This window comes from Mastigoproctus giganteus, chromosome 8 (genome assembly GCF_048544385.1).
Source record: "Mastigoproctus giganteus isolate SK-2022 chromosome 8, ASM4854438v1, whole genome shotgun sequence".
Classification (NCBI taxonomy): domain Eukaryota; kingdom Metazoa; phylum Arthropoda; class Arachnida; order Uropygi; family Thelyphonidae; genus Mastigoproctus; species Mastigoproctus giganteus.
In genome coordinates, this window is record NC_143582.1 from 212,880,837 (window position 1) to 212,901,591 (window position 20,755).

The 20,755-nt window shown below is 35.0% G+C and overlaps 1 protein-coding gene across 1 annotated transcript in view; it reads left to right on the plus strand.

Moving 5' to 3' along the window:
• The window catches only part of Vps8 (vacuolar protein sorting 8), a 286,412-nt gene that overhangs the window by 128,803 nt on the left and 136,854 nt on the right, over window positions 1-20,755 (plus strand). The window contains exons 20-23 of the mRNA XM_090380461.1: window positions 7,054-7,276; window positions 10,982-11,071; window positions 16,891-16,985; window positions 20,052-20,167. Of these exons, the coding sequence (XP_090236587.1) occupies window positions 7,054-7,276; window positions 10,982-11,071; window positions 16,891-16,985; window positions 20,052-20,167 (524 nt within the window). The remainder of the gene's footprint in view (window positions 1-7,053; window positions 7,277-10,981; window positions 11,072-16,890; window positions 16,986-20,051; window positions 20,168-20,755) is intronic.

Genomic DNA, 20,755 nt, shown 5'->3' on the forward strand with positions numbered 1-20,755 from the left:
ACCATCACCCTCAGTGAGCGATCAGAGAGAAAACTGGATAACCAATTACTAAAAACAGTTGGCAAACCATAAGATGGAAGCTTGTTTAGAAGACCTTTATGCCAAACACGATCGAAAGCCTTTGAGATGTCAAGAGCAACTACTTTTGTTTCACCAAACCTTTTCATTGAATTAGTCCATAAATGGGTAACATAAGCCAGAATATCACCAGTGGATCGACACTGACGGAATCCATACTGGCGATCGTTGATCAGACGGAAGGTTTCTAGGTAGTTTAAGAGTTGGCGGTTAATTGATTTCTCCATTACTTTAGAAAGAGTAGAAGTAATTGCAATGGGACGATAATTGGATGGGAGGGATTTGTTACCCTTTTTAGGAACTGGCTGGATATGAGCAAATTTCCAAGCAGAAGGAAAAACACCTTTGGAATAAGAAAGTGAAAAAAGGCGGCAAAGAATAGGAGTAAGTTCAGGAGCACAGGTTTTGAGAACAAGTGGAGAAATACCATGAGGACCTGGACCTTTTTTAGCATCAAGATTCATCAAAATCCTTCTGATATCTTTTTGACGGAAGACCACAGGAGGAATTGAATGGAGCGTGTTAGGAATGGTGGGAGGTGTTTTACCAAGATCATTAATACATGAACTGGAAGAAAAATGGGATGCTAGCAGGTCAGCTTTATCCTTGGCTGAAGTGACAACAGAACCATCTGGTTTGGACAGAGGTGGGAGCAGAGATGGGCAAAAGTTGCGGCCAATAGCTTTGGCAAGAGACCAGAATGCTCGGCTACCATTAGGGCAAGAAGCAAGTTTTCTACTCTTAGCCTGTTCAAACTCTAGTTTGGACTGATTAATAACTGTTTAGAACACTGCTTGTTTAGAAGACCTTTATGCCAAACACGATCGAAAGCCTTTGAGATGTCAAGAGCAACTACTTGTGTTTCACCAAACCTTTCCATTGAATTAGTCCATAAATGGGACTAATTGTTGACAATTGTTGAGAGCTTTGGTGTAGGCAGAAAATGAAACTGAAGAATTAGAAACAAGCCAATTACAAGCACATTAGTGGAAAACCAAGGTTTAGATAAAGGATGAGATTTTAAAGTGGAGTGTGGGATAAAGGATTCCATTCCTGCAAGAATAATTTCACTGACACGATCTGAGCAAACGTTGACATCAGAAGTTTTGAAACAGTAATCTGACCAAGGAAAAGAAGAAAAGTCGCAGGTCATCCCATTTTGCATTCTTGTAATGCCAAACAACACGAGGTTGGGAATAGCCATGAGATAAAGGTTCCATTGGAGAAGAGACAATCACCAAGTTGTGATCTGAAGTGCCTAAAGGACCTCTCACTTTGACCTTGTACTTAGAAGGGTTGTTTGTGAGATAAAGATCAAGTGTATTAGCTGTATGATTAGGATTGTCCGGTATTCTTGTAGGTAAATGAACAATCTGTGTTAGGTCATTAGTAATTGCAAAAGCCTCAGCATCTCGACCTGCTGCATTGGTGTGACTAGAAAACGGAAGCCAGCTGGAGTTGTGAACATTAAAATGACCAAGGAAAATTACCTCACTGTTACGAAAGTTGGACTGGAGAAAGTCAAGTTGCAAAGAGAGGAAGTCAAAGAGCTCCAAGTGATTAGTGGAGTAACGGTAGAGACAACAGATGAATTTGACACAATGAGGTAGAGGGATTTTAAGCCAGAGAAGATCAAAGAGAGGAGATTCCAAATTGCCAAGTCTTTGACAGGGAATATCAGAACGGACATATGCACAAGTACCACCTTTGAGGCGAAAGGAATCATACAGCGATTAATTTGGACATCTAAGATGGGCAGTAGTTGAATCAACTGATAACTGAGATTTTGTCAGAAAAAGTACGTGGGGTTTGGAAGACTGCAAGTGGAAATGGACATCGTTGAGATTAGAATTGAGACCACGTATAGTTGTGAAATGAATTAGGAAGTCCTTGGGAGGTTTAGATCTTTTCGCAGATAAGCTTTCTCTATTAGTTTGACAATTCATGGTGTATTCAATAGTAAGAAAAAGTGGGTGGGGCATGCTGTATGAAGTAATGAAATTTTTGGATATGGCGTACATGTGGTAAGAATATACCCAGATCCTTGACATAACATGGCCTCGACAATGCTCCCTGTATACACACTACTCGGACTCCCTCCAGTCACTATCTGGCAGAGTAGAGGTAGCAAGATTATACACTAGCTGATCCGGAAGCCTCCTAGAGAGTTACCAATAGGTTTGGTCCGGTGTACTAACTAGCGGCCGGCCTGCGAACACCGTTTTAGAGCTGTACCCTCGAAATGTAAGGAATATTGGATCTCGCCACCACATTCATCATAACCTCAAAAGTCATCAATCATACTGCATGATGGAAGAGATAGGGAAGGGTTGGCCGGACCTTAGCTGTAGAGACTAAACATGGGTTCCACCACTTCAAGCCTCCAATAAGGAAAGTGGTGGTATTTCACCGGTTGATGAGAGTCATCTACTACCTAGTACTGCCTGGTAACATAGAGGGGCGGCGTTCCTCCATGTGGTGTGGTGTGGGCACCACACCTCGACCCCTGCTTATGTTGGTTCACACCTGGGTGGCCACCCACCATGTACTTGTGCATGGAAGTTATACCCAGGATTACTAACAGTCCCACCATCGTGAAGGTGCAAGCAGAGGATTTAGCTGTCATAGACCATCCAGACTTCACCGAAATTGGGTCCACTTGACTTGAGTATCACCCGAATATCAGTTCCATCAGCGTTTTAGGCTCCCAGGTAGCAAGTACAGCTTGTCTGGCATATCTGAGAGAATGTCTGTGACAACCTCAAGGACCGTTAAACATGTGTCTGTTCTATTAATATCAATTTCCTTAAGAAATATTCTTGTTTCTTTCAAAAATACTTCATATCATGAAAATGGATTGCATTAAATAAATTTGATAAATTTTATTTAATTGGAATGCTAGACCTAGTCATATTTATTTATTTCAAAAATTTCAGTATTTGGTTTAAAGATTTCTCTAAGAAATATTTTAAGGTAACTTTGGAAGGTAACTCAGGAAGTATTAGGAAGATAATTAAAATATGTGCCAAAATTAAGTGTATTAAAATAAACTGCACTGAATAATGATGGCATGCATTATAAAAAGATTATTAATTGTTAATACTATGCTATTTATGCTACTATACTTTTATTGTAGAGCACTATTTTCACTTATACAGAAAAGATGTGATATGGGAAATCAAATTAAAACCGGCAATGATTGTATTTATGGATAATTTCTAAAACTACCTTCTACAAAGAGATTAGTTTTAAAAATATTTATGTAAAGTGTAGAGTAAGTAGACATTAAACATGTAATGGATCAAAGTTACTCTAACAAAGGCATGGAATTTTATTTTTGGCACATATCCTTGCAATATATCTTTAAATATGGGAAAATGGACATGACACTTATAATATTAGTGCATTCAGGGATGCACTAATATTATAGGTCTGGCAGTAATAAAGCAGCTATCTTTCATGATAATTGTGCAACTAATTTTATTGTAAAAACTGAAGTCAGTTTTTCTCTTGTAGTCCTTATTGCTGCACATTTTATACATTGGTTCTTTATTTATATCTCAATTTTAGGTGTTCAAAATGGTTGAAGGGGCAGAACATTCATATGACTGCTCTTCCAGTATAATGGCTTTGCTGGATGGATTCATCCTTCTCATATGTTGCTGGCCAAGCTGTCACATATTCTCTCCTCCCCCTATTTGACAGGTCTAAATATGTTATGCTGAAGGTCTATGTTGATTTCTTTAGATCTAGTTTTTAGCATACATTATGTAAAGAATGAATGCAATCGCCACGTGTATATGTGAATGATCCCCGCTCCCAAATTGTGTTTACAGTCTGATTCAAACAAAATTTACACAGATGTAAATTTATTTTTATAGGCATGTGTTAATTTGATCTGCCACCTGAAACAAGGTGATGCCTGCTTAAAATAGAACTGCAACTTGTTGTTTAGAGTCCTAGTTTATATGCTGATTATGATATGATGTTAGGATTTTCATTGTTTCTCTGCTAATTATTGAGTATTTTTTCCATTTCCTTCTAACCCTTAACATGAAAGATTATTGAAACCTGAAGTACAACTAGCACTGTGTATGGGTTGAGAGGACAGCACATACATTTGATATTGACTTGAATTCTTTAGACTGTAATTTCCTTTTAAGGAAGGAAAGAAAATTATTCCAAAGAACATCAGTAGAATAGATAATCAAAGAAGAAAAGTTAGTTTGAGTTTGGAAATAAACTATAAAGGGTATTAAGTAGCTGATCTAAGTGTTCAAACTTCTTTATGAATAAAAATGTAGGAAATTACAGATACATGCGAACTCTTCTGATTTAGTCTTAAGTTTTCTGATAAAAGTTTATTTAAGGTTGCATTGCTAGATGGCCACAGGGGTATATTACGCAAACCTTGTGAGCATTTGTTTGAAAACATCAAAGACAAATGCCAAAGAAAACTCAGTGGAGGAGTCGTGTTCCACCAGGACAGCACACCTGCTTACAAGTCTGTCATTGTTATGTTTGCACTACATGAGTACAGCTTTGAAATCTCAGACCATTCCCCACATTCACTAGATCTAGCACCATCAGACTTTCGCTTATTTCCTAATTTGAAACAATACCTGGCTGGCATCCATTTTCCCACTGACTATGACATCACTACTTCAGTGGATGCATTCCTGAAAGCCCAAGAGAAAACTTTCTTCACAGCTGGAATCAACACATTGCAGCATTGGTTGAAAAAGTGTATTGAATCCAAAGGGGAATATGTTTAAAAGTAACATGTTACCAAGACTCCTCAAATAAACACATCATCCTCTCATATTATATTACTATGCTCCATTTGCCCAGTGCAACTAGGTTGCTAATTGGGGCTGCCTGCCATCAGATGAAAAGCTACCAACTTTGTAATAGTCGTTCCTTGGTGTTTTTTGTTAAACCTTTGAGGAGTACATATTTACATCTCTAGGTCTTACATGATATATAGCTGACTGGGCTAGCCAGGTGGGTAAAGTGCCTGCCTGGCAACCCAAAGGTCATGGGTTTGAATCCTGCCTCAGGCTTGGATCAGAGTAGAAAATGCAAAAACTTGGGGAGGTGCAATATGGCCACAGAAGCCGATGTGCCAACAACTAACAAAAAAAAAAAAAAAAACCATGATATACATATATATATTTACATTTTCAAAGTCACTTCGAAAAGGCTGTTGTAATGTGCTCATTTATGTAGAAATTGTCTTAATTTTCCAGTAGGGGCTCTTCCATCTGTTATCTTTGTTTGCATGTAGTTTTAATAATAATCACAATTGAAATCGATGGCAACACCAAAAAATCTTTGAAAATTGTTATCCATTTTTGTTAGCCACTGTTATCCATTTTTGCACTTATGGTTGCTACAATTTTCTGGAATTCATATCTGGATATAGGAACAAGCAATAAATGAATAGATGTAGATGATATAATTACATCAAAATTTTTAAAGAGAGTTTATGATATTTTTATAATTTTTTCTTTGTACTGTTTGGCACTTTGCTTTTTTGACTCTAGGCTCTTTATTGTTTTGTCTGTTCAGTTTGTGGAATGCACAACACATTTTGTATAGTACAGTTATAGTTCAAATGAAGTACATTTAATAAGAGTTGCTTAAGGTTTTATACACACACACTGGCCAAAAAAATACAAACCTTGATTCAGTATTGAATTGGGATAGCTTTGTTTTGAATAGCAGCAAGTGTGTGCAGCGTGGATTCTATAAAGTATTTTAGTGCATTTTTGTCTAATCATAATATTCTTCCAGCAAAATATCACATAGCTGCAGCAAAGTTGAAGATAGTGTATTTTGTTGCTTAATAGCTCTCTCTCTCTCTCTCCAGTATACCCCACATTCTCAATAGGATCAAGATTAGGTGAATGTTGGTTGGGGGGGGGGGGGGGGTCCAGGGAAGATGGTGGAAATCCACGTCATGTTCTCTGAACCATTCTTTCACAATTCTGGCACAATGCCCTGTTGCCTAGTCATCCATAAAGTGGCCATCACCTTCGAAAAAAAAGTGTAACATTGCATTGTAGAGTGCAGTAGATCTGATACAAAATTCAGGTACTCTCTGGATGACATTCGACCTTTCACCAGTATCAGCGGACCCAGTTCATGCCAACGAAAACATTCCCCATACCACAGTACCACCTTCAGATGCTTGGTTTGTCTCAAAAAGGCAAGCAGGGTCCGTTGCTTTGTGAGTTTCTCGCCACACTCTCTGCCTACCATCAGTGCAAAACAGGGTATCATGATTCGTCTGACCACATGACTTTCTTCCATTGTTCCACTGTTTAATCATGATGTTCTTGACACCACTGCAAACTGATTTTTCTGTTTTTCTCTGAAACAAGTGGCTTCCGAATAGTCAGGTGACTGCTAATACCTAAATTCAATTTCCTGCACATGGTACAGGTTGAAATAGGGCAATTCCTGGCTTGTTTAAATGCAGATGTTATTTGCTACACACTGGGTGTCCTATTTTTCTGTAAGTCCTGCTTAAAGTATGATGATGTTGCTCTTGAAGAATTGTTTTTCTGCCACATTTATGCCTTTAGATATGGAAGAACCACTTGCTTTTCAGTCATTAAAAACCTTTGAAATGGATGCTTTTTAGAAACTAGTTGTTTTTTGTTTCTTGAATTGTGGTTCCTGCAAAATGTGCATCCATGATAAGACCTTAAAGTCTGATAGATCACGCATTTCCCCCATTCTGAATTCACATTGCCCTCACCGAGTATAAATACTGCTCGTGCAGTATTTATACTCAATGAGGGCATCATATCATCACCCCACATCACAATTTTCTTTACATCTATTTGCATTTATTCACATTTATCTGCATTTTTTCTATCTGTGACTATCTTAATACAAAGGTTCGTGTTTTTATGGCCAGTGTATGTAGATTTAATCAGTTTAAAAAATTTATTTTGGTATTTCCAGGGAGTTCCTCTTTGGGAAGATGTATGAAAGATTTAAAACAGATCCAATTGCATATGGAGTATTTTTAGAAAGTTTGGAATCTTATATTTTAGACTGTAGGCTAACAGTCCTCAGTCCATCAATTGCCAAGGACTTTGTTACTCAGTATGCTGAGCGAGAAAACTTCCAGTCGTTAGAAGCTTGTCTTGTGCGTCTAGATATATCTTGTCTAGACATCCATCAGGTATGTACCTTATTTATTTCTGACACCTCTTGTACTTACATAAAACATTTTGTAGTCATCAAAAGTAGTAGTATTAAAATAAGTGTTTCTCATTCTACTCATATACTGCATATTTTATTTTGCTTTCAGAAGAAAATAGTAATTTATTCAGTATCAATTTTCAGTTTTCTTTTTACTAATTTATTGAGACTAATATAATTTAATAATTCTTATTCCTAAATAATCTGAAATTTACAGTCTAAAAATTTCCTAAATTAGGTAATGTTTAGATTGTAATCTTGAGAGAAACCACAAGTTCCTTACTCTGAGAAAATGAGGGAGAATAATATATACCTAGTAAAATTGTAACTTATTAAATTTGCAGTAGGCATGTGTGTGTGTGTGTGTGTGTGTGTGTGTGTGTGCCCAGGGCTGGCACTAGCATTTATGTCACCTGAGGCAAAACCTTGTAATGGTGTCTAATTCACATTGTATCTTAACACACATATTTATGTAGTAGTGCATCTAGCAGCACCTATTTTAGGGGACACCTATGGCCCTGTGTGCATCAGCACACACACACGCACACACTGCATTGTTGTGATACTGTTTACAAAGAGACACCAGCAAATCAAAGACAAAATAATAAGTGCTTCTTATTACAATTAGAAAACGAGGGAGAATAATATTTACCTTGTAAAAATTAATTATGTAACTTATTAAATTTGCATTAGGTTGCATGCACACACACACACACACACACACACACACACACACACACACACACACACACACACACACACACTACATTGTTATGATACTGTTTACAAAGAGACTAGAAAATCAAAGACATAAAATGATAAGTGCTGCTTATTAAACAAGATTAATGTCATGTAAAGGTGTCATTAGATGAAATTTATTTTCTTATTTTGGCTTAAAGAAACTTGGTTTGATAGTCATGTTTCTTTATAAACCAAAAAGAGGTGGCTGATGTATTAAGTTATTTTTCCATTTATGTTAATTCAAGACTGAAGGTCTCCATGAAAGGAAATATTTGATTTGATTTATTATAACTAGAAATAACTTAACAAATAAGAATTATTAAATTATATTAGCCTTTTGAAATGCTTGCAGGTATCCTTCTTAAATTTTCCGTGGAGAATTTGTTGTTATATAAGCATGTTTATAGCATTTTTTAATCATCCAATTGTAATTCATTAAATTTAAGGTGTCATTATTATTGGTAACTGATAAGAAAAACATTTTTAAATTCTTAAATATTTCCTGCTCCATCCTCCAAGGGCAGTTTACAGGGTTGGCTGTCGGCCTGGTAAATGCTACAAAGGTCAGTTGTACTGTAAAGTAAAATCTAGTCTTAAAGTACAGTGTGTTAGTTGTCTGACGGCACCAGGGGTTCCCCCCATCTCCACGTTGTATTTGTTGTGAGTGACACAGAACTCTGTGGAGGCCAGAGATTTAAAAAGTGTGTGGGGCACTTTTTAAATGTTTAAAAACTGTTGTGTAGCATTATGTTCTCTGACCATTTAGCCGTTGGACCCCTATTGGGACCCACACTTTGCCACAAGGAAGCAGGTCAGGCACCTAGTAGATTATTTAAGTACTCTGGCAGGCTCCACCACCTAATTTCCAACGATTTCAGTGGTAAGCCTAAAAAGAAAAAAGGGGGGTGTACTGTTTATGAACTGTACACCACCCCTTAATTATCCAACAAATTTGGCAAGGAAGTTGGTTGATATAGCAAATAGCGTAAAGGTTGTTTTAGATCTCATGCAGAGTATTCAGTTTTTAGACTAGTTTATTGCCATCTAGTGGGCAAAAAATGGTCACCATTTCCAATTTTTTTTTTGGAAAAAATGCAAGTCATAGTTTAAAATTTTATTCTTAATTCTGAAATTATATTGATATATAATAAGAACAAACATCTTTAGTCAAGCCATCTTGTTATCCAAAAAGAAATATTAATATATATTTCCCAACTGTCTTATGGTCAAATCTCAGGGGTCACAAAGCTGGTAAAATCAAAACAAAGACAGAATTCTGTGGAAAAGTAAGATGTGAATAGTTCATTATTTCCATAAAAACAAAGGATTACGACTAATTAAAAAAAATAATGTGATGTAGATAGAAATGGATGCCCATATTTGAAAGTACTTAAAAAGTTAACATTTTTAATTTTTTTTTTTTTTAATTTTGTTGCTAGTATACTAAAATTAATGCCACTGGAGATTAATAGAATCACAACAGATTCTTTTATTAGGCAAAAGTTTTGGTAAGATTTATATGTATTCTTCCTATTTAGTAAATGATGGGAATTAACTGTAGCTCAAAAAGTTGGGGACATTCAATTTTAACTTTTCTGGACTGCTTAATGTTCACAAGAATCCATTGTGGTTCCGATCATTATTATTCTTTGCCTGTAAGTGGTGAAGATTATATGGCTACAAGAAAAATATCTATTAGAATACAGTGGACCCTTGATTTACCTATTGCAGACTTGCTGGTACATCATCATCAGGTCAACAGTCTTGCCAGTATCTCCACATTGTTCTCTTCACTATTTGGTGCTGTTCCATCTTTTGCTCTTATCATTATACATATTTCATTATAGTATTTCTGGCATCAAATTTGATGATATTATTAGGAAAGGCAACAGATAAAATCCAAACACACACACCCTCATGTGCTGCATTTTCACTGTGTTCTCAATTTCTAGTACTTTAACATTTTTAACACTTTTTTCATTTACTTTTTAATATTTTAACACTTTTTCTGCCATTCAAAAGACAGCCTTTGCACCATCACATTCATTTTATTCAGCTTATCAAAATGCAGTATGATTTTGCAGTAAAATTTTGAATGTCCATGTAATTATAAAAACAAGGTAAGGAATGAATAAAAATCTATAATAGGAGGTCTGTAATCAATATTTCCTCTTAATTTTTTTTTAATACCTTGAGCAGCAGTGATAGTTAGTTATGTTGTGAAAAAACAGCAAAATCAAATTTGTTAAATACTGTCAATTTTTATGAAAAGGCAAAATAAAATATGAGAACCACAAATGTACTGAACACAGTGAATGTTAACAGCAAAAGCAAATAGCCTGCTATGTACAATAATAATTTTTATGCCTAAAAAGAAGTTTCCTACACAAAACACGTGATGCTGGTTTAGTATTGCTGACAAGTACTGAGTTTGACAGATGTCCTGGGAACTATTATGATATTTCTGACTTGTGCATGGCAAAATGTCACTATTTTGTGATTTTGTAGAGACAAAAATAGCAGTGTATGGTCAATGCTGCCTAGAGGAAACATTATCTGTAATGTAGCTTTGTCTTTTTTTTAATTTAAAAATATTCAAAAATAATTCATTGATGTCGTACTCTTACTTTCATTCCTATTTTATGACAGTTTTTTTGCAGTGCTATTTTATTTAAAAATAAAATGTAATAGAATAAAATAAAAATAATAAATAATTTATTAAAAAATAATAAATAAAATAGTAAATAAATCAAAATAAATAAATAGCACTGCAGAAATTTGCAGTACTATTTTGTTTAGATAATACATTTTTCTACATGTGGATTTAGAACTGAAATAATTATATTATTAATTTCTGAACATTTGATCTTATTAAAAATTTTACTTTATTAATAGTAACATGAATATCATACATGAAGTGATACAGTGTGTGATGATTTTTTAGGTGATGACTTTGTGTTGGGCACATGGCTTATATGATGCAATAATATATATTTACAATCGTGGGATGAATGATTACATCTCTCCTTTGATAGTAAGTGCTTTTTTTTTTTTTTTACTTATAAGTCCAAAATAAGTTTATTCAGTTAATATAATTTACAAGAAAATTAATAAAATACAATTTTGTATTGAGGCTTAAATGTTACATACCAAATTTATGTAATTCGGAATTAAAATCATGAACTTTGCACGTGTACATGGGTTCATTACAAAGTTATTTTATGACTTGAAATATTTATAACAACTTTATTTTTCATATGAAAGGAAAACAAATGAAATGACAACAAAGCTAAATACATTAATATTTCAGATCTCAGTATAAGTGCACAATGTGATGCAGCAAACATCCCAGTGAAGTTAAATTTCCTGCCACATTTTATGGAGCATATCAGGAACTATTTGGTAGGTGATAATACTTCTGTCCTTCAGTTCATTGATGTATTCTGGTAACAGTAAGTAATGAACTGCATCAAAGATGCAGTTTATCACCTACCATTACAGTCTAGCATCTTGAGAATTTCTGACTTAAATATTCTTTCACTTGCAAAGGTATTGTCAGAGTCAATAAGAAGAGCTTAAAATATGTAAAAACTTTTCTATTTTTATATCTGCAAGTCTTCAGATAAATTTCTCTACATTCCAAAGAGATTTTTTCTCAGGCATGTTTAGTCAAGATCTTAAGGAAGGCAGAGTTCAATCTGTGATTTTTTTTTTTTTTTTTTAATTAAATAGAGGTTATAACAATTGCTTTATCTTTAAACTGACAGAAGAGAATAATTTTTGTGTGTTCTTTTAGAGAATGACTTAAAGAAAATTTATTTTTCCAGTAAATGAAAAGTCCACTGTAATATTAATAGGCATCCATTAGGCCAAGGAGTTGTATTTTATAAACATCACACAATGATTGTGTAACTTCAGAAGATTGTATGGCTTAATTATTGCTTCTTACAGAAGATTGCATTGCTTAACATTTACCAATGTTAAAAATAAAGAAAAGTGTCATACTGATATTTAATATTTGTTGTAATCAATTGCAAGCCTAATTTGTAAAAATAAATATTTAAAAGAAAAGAAATTGTTTTCTGCAGATCATTCACAAAACACAAAGCTATTGTAACTGGCACTCTTAACTCTGCTTTTTAGTTAGATGTTTATTCCATGTGATATATGTACCATTCATCACCAAATGATGTTTTATTGGTTATTAGAATAGCCAGCTGTAGAGAGAGAGAGAGAACAGAGTTTTTATATGATGATAGTGGTGAATTTATAAACTGCAAATATTAGCAATGTATGTAAAGTGTTTGCAATAAAACATTTAGGGTTGAATTTGAAAGTGTCTGCATTTCTGCCCAGACACGATAGGAGGAAGTATATGATGAGAGCCTTGTCGATCAATTCGGCCCTGGAGAGATTGTGCAAGGCTCAAGGGGTAGAATTTTTCTCAGCCTGGTCTGTGCTTGTTAACAGGAGAGACTGCTTCTACAGGAATGGGATACACTTAAAAGAAAGGGTGCAAGAATATTTGCTGATGCTATCGAGGCAGTGTTAGGTGGGGTGGAAGACTGCTAGCTTGGGGGGGATACACAGACTAATAGATTAACAGTAGCCGCTGGCAGAGGTAAAAGTGATTCTTGCACTACTTCTATTGACATGCAATTTAGCAGCAGCCGGAAAACCAACACAGTGGGGATTTCTAGGTCTGCTGGGAGTCATAGTGGAACAAGTAAATACATGGGCTGTGTTAGTGTAACTAAGAGTAGAAACAGGCGCATGCATACTTGCATGTACACCAATGCTAGGAGTATAGTTATTAATTTGATGAGCTTGAAGTGCTAGTCAAGACATCAAAGGCAGATATTGTTGGGATATCAGAGACATGGTGTCACACAGACATAAGCGGTGCAGAACTGGAATTTGGGGAGTACAGAAAGGATAGACAGGACAGGAAGGGAGGAGGAGTTATGCTGTTAGTTAAAAAACATAAAATCTAAGGAAGTGCATCCAATTGATGGTGGTGGACAATGCAATGTTGAATCTGTTTGTGACATAAGCACTGGGAAAGGAAAAATAAGAGTAGGTGTGTGTTATAGGCCTAATGAATCTGATGAGTATAATGAGCAGATGAGTATAATGAGCAATTGTGCAGAGAAATAGTGGGGCAATAAATTAGTGTCTTATAATGGGGGATTTTAATTTCCTGGATATTGACTGGAATTCGTGGGTTGTTCACTCACACACTAGCAAGGCTTTTGTCGATTTATTGGATGATTGTTTTCTATATCAGCATGTTCGGGAGGCAACTAGAGGGAGTAATACTCTTGATTTGATTATCAGTAGTCATTCTTCATGCATTAAGAATCGGCAGATACAGGAACCACTAGGTGGCAGTGATCACAGTGTTCTGAAGTGGGATTTACTCAAAGAGGTAACTACTATCAAGGGTAAAGGGAAGGGTTTTTGCTTTCGTAAAGGTGACTACGGTGGTCTGAGATAGTATTTAAATTCTATACGGTGGAACCAACTGATGATGTTACCAACAGCAAATTCAAAATAGGAAGCATTCAAAGAAATAATCTTGGAAGCTACTAGTCTTTTCATACCAACTAATAAATATTGTTCAAAATTTAGGCCTAAATGGATATCAGATGAACTAATTAGACCTGTGACAGAAGAAAAATGCATGGGATACATATAAATTAACAGGTGACACAGAAGCCTGTGATAGATATAAGCTGGTCTTTAACCAAGTTACAAAGGAGGTTAGGTAGGCGAAGGCAGATTACGAGAAATCTTTGGCAAAGGATGCAAAGAAGAACAGCAAAGAGTTCTTTACCTATGTAAACTCTAGAAGGAAGGGGACGAATCAGAATGGTCCACTGGATATTGATGGTTTAACTGTTGATAATCCTTCTCAGGTAACTAACAAACTAAATGAATATTTTGCATCTACATTCACACATGAGAAGTTATTCAGAGAGGGGAATGCCAGAGGTGTATTCAACTTTGGCAGTAAGCTACATAATCTTGTAATAATTGAGAGTAAAGTGGAGGAGAAATTGTTGAACATAAACACAAGAAAGCACCTGGGGTGGATGGGATCTATCCAGTTTTATTAAAGGAGGTGGCAAAGAAAGTAAGCAAACCCTTAGCCATAATTATGAGAGGTTCCCTGGACTCAGGGGAGGTACCCATGGACTGGAGATGTGCAAATGTGACCCCAATCCACAAAGGAGGATCAAAGGGAGGCACAGGTAATTACAGACCTGTGAGTTTAACTTCTGTTCCAGGGAAATTAATGGAAGCACTGGTTAAAGAAGCATTGCAGGATCATCTAGACAAGACTTCAGTTATAGCTCGGACACAGCATGGGTTTGTTAAGGAGAAGTCTTGTCTGACTAATTTGATTGGATGCAAAGAATAACTTTGATATCATATATTTCGATCTTAGAAAAGCCTTCGATACTGTTGCACATGGAAGACTGCTGCACAAATGGGAGCAGTGCAGCAGTGGAGGCAAATTGCTGCTATTGATAAAGGGATGGTTGAGTGGGAGAAGACAGGGAGTGGTAATCAATGGACACTGCTTTTCGTGGACTAATGTTATTATTAGTGGAGCCCCTCAGAGTTCAGCGTTGGGTCCATTGTTGTTTTCTGTATTTATAAATGATATTGATGATGGTATATCAGGCTTAATGTCCAAGTTTGCAGACGATACGAAGGTTGGCAGGGTTGTTAATGACACTAATGACAGTACCCTGCTCCAACAGGATCTAGAAAAGTTGAGCAGATGAGCTGAGAGATGGCAAATGAAGTTTAACATTGACAAATGTAAAGTACTACCTATCGGAAGCAGTAATCCCAGAGTAATGTATCAACTCTGTGGTACCACACTGACAATGGTAGAGAATGAAAAGGACCTGGAGGTAATTGTGTAATTGTGCAGGCAGATATGAAGTTTTCTGAGCAGTGCAGACAGCCTGCAAGAATAGCTCATGATGTCTTGTCAATGATATACAGGATTTTTCTAGCAGGGATAAGGAGGTGATTATCCCCTTGTATAAGGTAATGGTCAGACCACACCTTGAGTACTGTATACAGGTCTGGAGGCCTCATTTTAAGAAGGATGTAGAGCTGTTGGAACAAGTACAGAGAAGGGCAACAAGATTAGTGAATGGAACAAGGGGTTGCTCTTACGAAGAAAGGCTTAAGTTTTGCAAATTACAGTGTCTGGAGACTAGGCACCTGCGAGCTGATCTGATTGAGGTGTATAAAGCTTTGAATGGTGTGAGCATGCTCAATGCTGATGGGATTCTTCCGCTTGCTCAGAATAATCGCCTGAGAGGGCATAAATTCAAATTGTGGAAAGATGGTTGTAGGATAGATGTGCAGAAGTTTACCTTTAAGCAGCGGGTGGTTGATTGCTGGAACAAACTTCCATCTGTCGTTGTAGAAGTTGATAGCTTAAACAGATTCAAGGGAGAACTATACAAACATTTGGAGTGGGTGGATGAGTGAAATTAGAATGGGGTGGTTTTTTTTTTTTTAGGCTGATGCTATATAAGCTTGCTTTCTTGCATCATGTGCTAATGCTAAAAAAGGTCCAATATTTGATTCATAAATATCAGAATAGGAGGAAGTCCATGATATAGAAGATATTTCCTGTGAAGCAGAATTTTCAGAGCAGTACATAAAGAAGTATACAACCAGTTAAAGGTATTCTTATACATCTTACACATGTGCCACAATGTCAGTAAGAGGTTGAGGTATGTAAAACTGTTCTATTTCTATACTGCAAACCTTCAGATGAGTTTTTCTACATTCCAGAGGGATTTTTTTGTCTCATGTATGGTCACAGTCTTAAGGAAGACAGAATTTAATCTGCATAGTGTTTTTTTTTTTTTTTTTTAATCAAATTACAGGGTTTAGAACAATTGCTTTTTCTTTAAACTGATGGGAGAGTGTAATTTTTATATCTAACCATTTGGCATATGTTGAACGAAAAGAATAGAAGAGAATTGGATGAGTTGTTATATGTAATCTGTTTATTTTACTCAGATATCAAAGCTGTTTACTGTACAATACACTACAATATTGTAGTGCATTGTCACCACTATTTTTTATTATTGTCATGGACAATAATTAATCAAAAAAGCTCAGATAGAATGGCACAAAAAATAGATTGCTGTATATGGTAGCAAAAGACTCTTTGAACTGAGGTAACAATTGCAACTTGACCTTATTCCCATAGAGAGCGAGGCAGTGCATGTAAACAACTTAGAAAAACTTTTTATTCTTTTGTTAATTTAACAACTGAGCCCTCAGAAAGATGTTTTTCCGAATGCACTTTATGTTGTAGCTACCATAAACTGCTTTTGTTTACACAAAACTAATTTCTAGCAAGTCAGTGCCAGTGCCATCTTTTGGGAAGTAGGGAGCCGGGTGGTTAGAGGCAATAATCGGACAGCTCTGCCAAGATTTGTATTAAACATACAAAATGACAATATTTATTTCTCATGGGTTGAAAATGAACTTTGTAATACATATTAACTGAATTTTTTAATAAATTAATATATTTACTTAGAAAAGCCTATCCTTTCACAGGGGAATGGTATGTGCTTCATATAAATGAATACTTTGTATAAAACGAGTTTGTACTAATGAGATTTTACTGTATTACAAATCATTTTGAATATATCACTGTAATCTTTCAATCTGAGCCACACAAATTAAATCCTTTATAACTTATATAGTGTTTTAATTTAATTAACTTTATGTTATTTATTTAGTGATTCTTGTTTTATTTATCTTTTTTTTTTTTTTTTTTTTTTTTTTTTTTTTTTTTTTATTCAGGAGCTAATAGGGGTATTACAAGAAGCAATAAAAAGAGGAAAGCAATTATCTGATGGACAAATTAGGCTAGGAAATAAACTTTTAGTATATATAAGGTAAGTTTTTGCAGATTTTGTTTTTCTATTTTATTATTAACAGGACATTCAGTGAAATTGAATCACTTCTAAAAAATTTATTTCTGCTATATTTTTCAATGAAATTATACCTATAAATTGCGATAATTTAACATTGGATACCTTTCAAACATGCATGCATATTGTGCAGAAGATTGTAGCTATAAAAATAAGTCCAAGTGGCTCTGCTATTAGTGCGTGTTAGGGCTGCAATGGGAAAGTATGTGCAGTTAACACAAGTAAAAAGTGTAGCCACAGTTAATTAAACATATACAGTGGATTTCGGTTATTTGGGCCACTGGTTAATCAGGGCAGCCATTTATTTGGGACAAATCTTAAAGAACAGAACCCAGTTGAGAAAAACAACATGCTGTTTAATCGGGGGCAGGAGACCGCAGCACTTGAGATTACCCTACGATTGTCTCCGACCATACCATGTGGTTTGGTTGAATTTCTGGAGGTCACAACCATAAAACAATAAAACAGTTAGCACTCCCCTGTTTATTGGGCTTTTCTGTTAGTGCTTCAGTCATATAAAAAAATTAATTTTCAGAATCTGCTCTTCATTCCTATTTTTTACGCTTCGTAACTTGTTACTCCGTTCTCACTTGCGAGTATCGTGTTACTTGCGATTTGTGTGTGTGCCATATTCTTTGTTATTGATTGCTTATCTTTTTTACTGTTTTAAATTTTAACCCCCACCCACATATGTCAGTGAACAGAAATGTCAACTAGTTAGTATGTACATATTACAGTATATATTGATTAAGCTATGCACGTAAGTGTAAATTTATTTTTATTTTGCTAACCTGTGGAAAATATTCTTCCAGTTTTCACGTATCATTTAATTTTTTAATTGGTAAAAAAAAAAATTCGTGAAAAAAAGAAGAAAAAAAAAAAACTGCAGCTATTATCAACCCACTGCAGGATGGAAGCCTCCTCTACAATTCATGCTGAAGGAAATGGACCATAATCTGCCATGCTGGTCCAGTGCGGGTTGGCAGATCGACCGTATTGAGCAGTCAGGTGCTTGAACCCGGTCTACTCAAAGAGCATGTGCTACCACTTCTGCTCCTGATCACTCAGCTACGGAGGCCTTATTGATAATGTAATAAAGTCTAAATTTGTACTTAATACAGTATATCTTTACTTTTATAGCCTGTGGATAATATTCGTCCTTTTTTTTTTTTTTTTTTTTTTTTTTTTGCTAATTAGAATCGCTGTTTAATAGAATTAAATTTTAATTCGCAAATGTGATCACAATGACCGGCACTTTCTACATATCGTATAGCGAATGGTACTTTACTATGGTGAGTCCATCGTAACGTGATTTGATCGTACAGAAAATCAATCACAAAGCTGTATTTTTAACTATTTACGTGAAACTTCGCATAATTGGGGCAGCTGCTTAATCAGGCCAAAATGCACTAGTCCCAAATAACCAGAATCGACTGTACTAGACAGCACAGGAGAACAGATATGATATTACATTTGTTTGATATATAGCTCTTTATCAAAATAAATTTGTGTGATGAAATTACAATATTATAGAAACTATCAATAAGATCCTATCAGAAATACACCAATACCTCACAAGATTTGATCTGCAAGTTAACCTAGGAAAATCTGCCATTATGGTCTTTTTCACTTAAACCCACACCAACCATAATTCAGCCCTGTGATTGGAGTCTTTGTCCCCCATGTTAAAATGCAAAAAGAACTGGTATCTTTGATTGGAAATTAATATTCATTATCATATAGAGGAGTTCTGTGCCAAATCCAGCAGGAAATGCTGAGTTTGCAAAGCAATACCCATTACACATTCAAAACACAAATCTGATAAAAAGTTATATCAGGACCTTGATTCTAGAAGGTGTGCTATTTGGTGTCAAGTTGTGGGATGCAATTGTATACCTGAAATGACCTGGCAGGGTCATTTTCCATCCCAGCAGCATACAACACCAATGGCCACAACATTTAATTTAACTAGGACTTCAGCACCTTTCCGCATCCTCCGTATTTGGTGGTCACGGGTTCGAACCCTGGTCTAATTGACAACTGGTAATGTTATGGAAAAATATATGTGGGGCCAACAACTTATTTTGTTATTATGGTACATAACCTGTTTACTTAAGCACTCATATGATGAAAATAGAAAGATCTATTTTTCTTACAATTTAGAAATTATTTTATTTTATTGTTATTCATTTATTTTTATAATTTTGGGAAAGATTAGTATTATATTGCACTGTTTGTGTTTCCTTTTTTGCTTATTAGGTTTGTTAATGTGTAATGTTAACATAATAAAGTGTCCATTGTCTTCATCATGTAATCTGTCTATCTCTCTGCATATATTAATTCAACTCCCAGTGGATGGATATGTATGAAATTTTATATTTGGGCCATCCAAAATTTCATTAAAATCAGATCAATATCAATAAAAATTCAACAGTTGTTTCTTTATCCATCCGTTCTGTATATGATTTGACTGCTTCAGATGGATTCTCATGAAATTTTATATATTTTTATTTTTTATATTTGGCTCTTTTAGAAAGATTTGCACAAGTTATCCCAAATTTTATTAAAATTGATCCAGTTATAGCAGTTATTATTTTTTTGTCGATCCATCCACAGGTGATAACTTGACTTCCAATGGATGGATTTTCATGAAATTTTATGTTTAGCTCTTTCAGAACAATTTGTTGAACTTTCCAAATCTCATTAAAATTAAACCAACAGAAATCTGGTGATTATTTCTTTTTTTTCTTCCCCTCCTCCCTCATACATGTCACATAGTACTATTCATATGCTTGATGCCATGCTGATTGAAATATGCTTTGCATTTCTTAATGTGCATTGTAATCAACATGCTTTGCATTTTGATTAACAAAATATGGTGTTAATATGTTAAGCGGTATGTGTGGTGAAGTGAAAATTATTACACTTACTGTATATATTAGTAATATTTTTCATGTTTGAGATGAGTGTAAGGTGAATTTTTTTATTTATACATGATTATTGACTGTTAGGGATTTGTGTATTTTCTAGCTGCTGTCTTGCAGGAAGAGCATATCCGTGGGGTGATATTCCTGAAGAAAACATTCCTACAGTAAAATCACAAGTACTTCAGTGTATAACTCAACTTAAGGGGAAAAAAAATCCAGGTAAGGTTTTGAAAATACTCTCTTTTCTTGTGAATGTATGCTATTCATTATTCAAAGTAAACTTTTTCTCTTTGCTAAGAATTTTCAGCTGAAATGCTTTATTTCCAAAATTTTTCTTCCCAAGTTAGTAGGCATTAAATTTTTGCAATTTATATTTATAATTATAATAATTTTCCATAAAACAAATATAATCACTGAAAATTGGGAATACCTCATAAGTTCTCTTGAATCTTTGCTGTAATTTTTGAAATCACACATGGCTATTAAGCCATGTGTGATTTCAAAAATTACAGCAAAGATTAAAATTACATCAAAAATTACAGCACAGAAGCTACTAAAATGACATGGGAATCAGAGAAGAAAGCTAAAAAATTACTATCCCGGAGAAGAAGTGTAAAAAATTTTGTTTCAGTTGTTTGAATGAATTAGGATTAAAAGATAAATTGGTTGGAAGCCAGATAAGTTTGAATTTTTTGATAACTTTGTTTATCAGCTAGGAAAAAATGTATGAGAAAGAAAATAAATATTCAGAAAGAAAAGCATTGGATGCCGCGTCTACTTCTGACATGTGGAACATGTGCGGGTAGG